The 3920-nt window shown below is 38.7% G+C and overlaps 1 protein-coding gene across 1 annotated transcript; it reads left to right on the plus strand.

Annotated features, from left to right (window-relative positions):
- Positions 1 to 419: 419 nt before the first annotated feature.
- On the plus strand, positions 420 to 1422 carry LOC124030833 (lipoprotein lipase-like; the record flags this gene model as incomplete). Its single annotated transcript, XM_046342005.1, has 3 exons — positions 420 to 639; positions 888 to 1070; positions 1316 to 1422. Coding segments are annotated over exons 1-3 (439 nt in total), but the record flags the coding sequence as incomplete, so codon positions are not given.
- Between the last annotated feature and the right edge of the window lie 2498 nt (positions 1423 to 3920).

Genomic DNA, 3920 nt, shown 5'->3' on the forward strand with positions numbered 1-3920 from the left:
ACATAAAAACGAAGAAAAGGAACAGACTTTGTTGTGAAAATGACATGAGTGGCACTTGCCAGGTGAAGCTGCGCATTTCTGAACTGGTCTCTGAAAGGAAACAGCAGAAGTCACACTGATTTGCAGCAAATATTCATTATTATGTTTTTGTTTTTGTGTGAAAATCATGTTTTGATGATTTTGTTCTTTGAACACAGTGATGTTGATGCACGGTTCATTTTGTGCACCAGTAAACTATGTTATGAATTTGAAAAAATAATATTTTATTTTTCCAATTAAGAAGGGTTCGGTGAATGCGCATATGAAACTGGTGGGGTTCAGTACCTCCAACAAGGTTAAGAACCACTGTTCTAAATGAAGGTCTCTGTCATTCTTTCCACAGTTTTCTCTGTGACACTCGTCTGTATGTGCCATGGTTCTAAATGAAGGTCTCTGTCATTCTTTCCACAGTTTTCTCTGTGACACTCGTCTGTATGTGGCATGGTTCTAAATGAAGGTCTCTGTCATTCTTTCCACAGTTTTCCATTACCAAGTGAAGGTGCATTTCTTCAGCAGTGAGAAACTGGCCTACACTGAGCAGCCCATGAAAATCTCTCTGTACGGAACCCATGATGAGAAGACTGACATACCTTACACTATGTATGTATGGTTTGATATTAAATCAAATAAGGAAATTATAGGAAATACAAAAACATTTTGCGCAATACTTAGTTGTCCAGAAATGCTTAATATAATATTTAAACAAATCCAAACTTACGAATATAAAACACTGACATTGTAGCTCATAATTAACCCGGTCACCTCACCACCCCACCTCAGCTGGGTACTATATACAGTACAGAAGATGAACTGATCCACTCACCTTTGATCTGCGTGTGACCCCTCAGGCCCTTCCTGAACACCAACAGCACTGTGTCATTCCTGCTGACCACCGACGTGGACGTTGGGGAGCTGCTGATGGTCAAGCTGCGCTGGGAGAAAGATGCCTATTTCAGCTGGTCTGACATTTGGGGCAACAAAAACTTCCACATCCGCAAAATACGTGTCAAGGCAGGGGAGACTCAATCCAGGTAAGTTATGATAGTAATGATGAGCTGTATATCTATATGTAGAAGGGGTATTCAAATTCACAGACCTTAAGGTCAGCAGCATTGCTGGTTTCGCCAATTAATTGCATGAATTAAACCCCAGTACTGTGGACAGTATTTGAATACCTTTGACACAGCACATCGCCTTTCACATTGCCAGTCTTTGGGGTTATAATGCTAAGGGCGTCAAGAAGGCTTTATTGATAGTCTTGACTGTCTGACTCCAGGGTGATCTTCAGCGCTAAAGATGGAGAGTATGCCTACCTCATCAGAGGAAAAGACGACGTAGTCTTTGTCAAATCAAAAGAGGACAACATGAGCCGGAAGAGAAAACGTAAGAAAACTTTGTGAAACTTTGGTCATTTGAATATAGAAAAATCAATCATAACCAAAGATGGGATTCAAAACGTATTTCTTCATGTTCTTCTTTTGATTTGGATTTATCTTCAGGATGCACAGACTCAAGATGCAGGAAGCCACTTCAAGAATAAAATTGCATGAAGCAACACTTGAGTAGAGTGCACACTGAACCACACAGCCAAAGCTGGATGGAGCCTGGGAGAATACACTGGAGAGCAGATAGGGGATGTTAGTCTCTGACCTGTGCTGTATGTTCTGCCTCCCAACCTGTGTCATCTCATCTCCACCCGCAATCACTTCATCCCACTGTGCTGGGTGTCGGCTTACATGCTTTTTCTTCTATTAACCGTCATCATGGAGAGTGTTACAATTGCTTTTTTTTGATGATTTTGACTTGGTCTTACGTTGCTACATTATCTTTTTAATCCTTTCATCTCAACTGTGTTTATGTATACCTACTAAATGAAATAAATTAACATCTAACGCCATACTAGGTAGTTCCGATTCAAAGAGATTGACATAGCTTCCACTTATTTTTTGCCACATTCAGTGTGCACACTATAATAATCATGTCACTAAATGTCATGCCTAAACCACTAATTGCCGCCATCACAGGGACCAAAGATGGTGACATTGTTCACTGAATTGAATATTGCAGTGACCCGTGTAAATAGCTTTTCAATCACTATTATATATATATATATATATATATATATATATATATATATATATATGCATTATCATTGTAGATGAATTCCCTGCTTGTTCTTTGTGCATTTGGTTATTGTGTTTGGCACTGGTCACTTTAAGGGCGTTAGTCCAGTCAATTCGATCATTCATCAACTTGTTGAAATGGATTATGTTCAGATCATTCTTTAATTGGCCACTGGACTTCTGAAGAATAGAGGTCACAAGGAGTAGTTAGTATGGCTTTAGTACTTCTATTACTTCCTTTTATAGGTCAAAAATCACATAGAAACACTTACCTTAAACCTCTTGGTCAAGCATGCCCTCTAAAACATTCCATTTTCTTTAAAAAGATCAAACAAAATGCGACACTAAATGTATAACATATATGTGAGACTTTGCCAACATGGGTGGGTAAGCCCTACATAATAACCATAAACATCCCAAGAATGTTTAATATTCTATTTATTGAATGTACCTGTATATATTTGTATATTTAAGCTGTAATATATTTGGGCAGATTTCCATGGATGTCGCTGTTTTTCTAGATGAAGCGGTGTGATTTTATGTGAGTGGCTTTGGACAGACTGATCAAATTGGTCTCCATGCCGGCTGATGAAGCGCATTTATTTTCTGAACTGAAATGCAGTGTGCTCTATGAAGACAGAATGTGATACTTTAATAAAGTGAAAACATTATATATTTTGGTATTCTTGGATTTTTTACTACCCTGAACTACATATTGTGTTCTTGAATTCCTTAGATATTATTCTAACCCTAGAACAGGTATTCACAAACCAGGGGCGCTGCACAGTGCCGTCAGGGTATTCTACTATTTTATTTAACTGTTTTAATTCATTTTTGTAAAAAATAAAAATAATCTTCACTTTTTGAAAGAGTCCATTTATATTACATTTGGGAGTTTTTTCTCTCTCACCTGAGTAGCCTCGTTTCACTGCCAAAAATCTAATGAAACCATCTAGTGTTCAGCAAATTAACAACACAATGTCAAATACAGGTAGTCTAGTCAAATAATTAACACCCAATCACATTAACCATTACTCTCTCACGGGAATTCCACTAACGGTCCGTATGTAGCCAAATGTAGCTGCTGCTCATGTTTGTATCTGTACTGATGGCACAAAAGCCATGACAGGGAGACACAGTGAGGTGTAACGCAGGAATCCAAGCAGTTGCTCCCGACGCAACAGGTAAACTGCAGCATCCACTGAGAGGCTCTTGCTGCCAAGGGAATGCCTGACAGCTTGAAAGGTGTTTTGGACACTACAGTGAAAATGGTTAACTTTGCTAAAACAAGGCCCCTGAAGTCCCGTGTATTTTCTGCACTTTGCAATGATATGGGCAGTGACCATGTAACGCTTTTACAACATACAGAAGTCGCTGGTTATCAAGGGGCAAAATATTGACACGTTTTTAAAATTGAGAACGAGCTTAAATGTGTCTTTACTGACCCTAATGACGAAGTTTCTCACATGACTGGCATATCTGGGTGATGTTTTCCTCGCCTGAATGATCTGAATCTAGGATTACAGGGACTCTCCGCAACTATATTCAATGTGGATATATGAGAGTGGATTCTCAGCCCTCACTAGCATGAAAACTAAATACAGGCACAGACTGTGTGGAATATGATTTAAGACTGAGACTCTCAATACAATCCAACATTGCAGAGTTATGTACATCCTTTCAAGCACACCCTTCTCATTAACCTGTGGTGAGTTATTCACAATTTTCAATTAACAAATACGGTTTTATATGTACAAT

The sequence above is a fragment of the Oncorhynchus gorbuscha genome, unplaced genomic scaffold, assembly GCF_021184085.1.
Source record: "Oncorhynchus gorbuscha isolate QuinsamMale2020 ecotype Even-year unplaced genomic scaffold, OgorEven_v1.0 Un_scaffold_16826, whole genome shotgun sequence".
Lineage (NCBI taxonomy): Eukaryota > Metazoa > Chordata > Actinopteri > Salmoniformes > Salmonidae > Oncorhynchus > Oncorhynchus gorbuscha.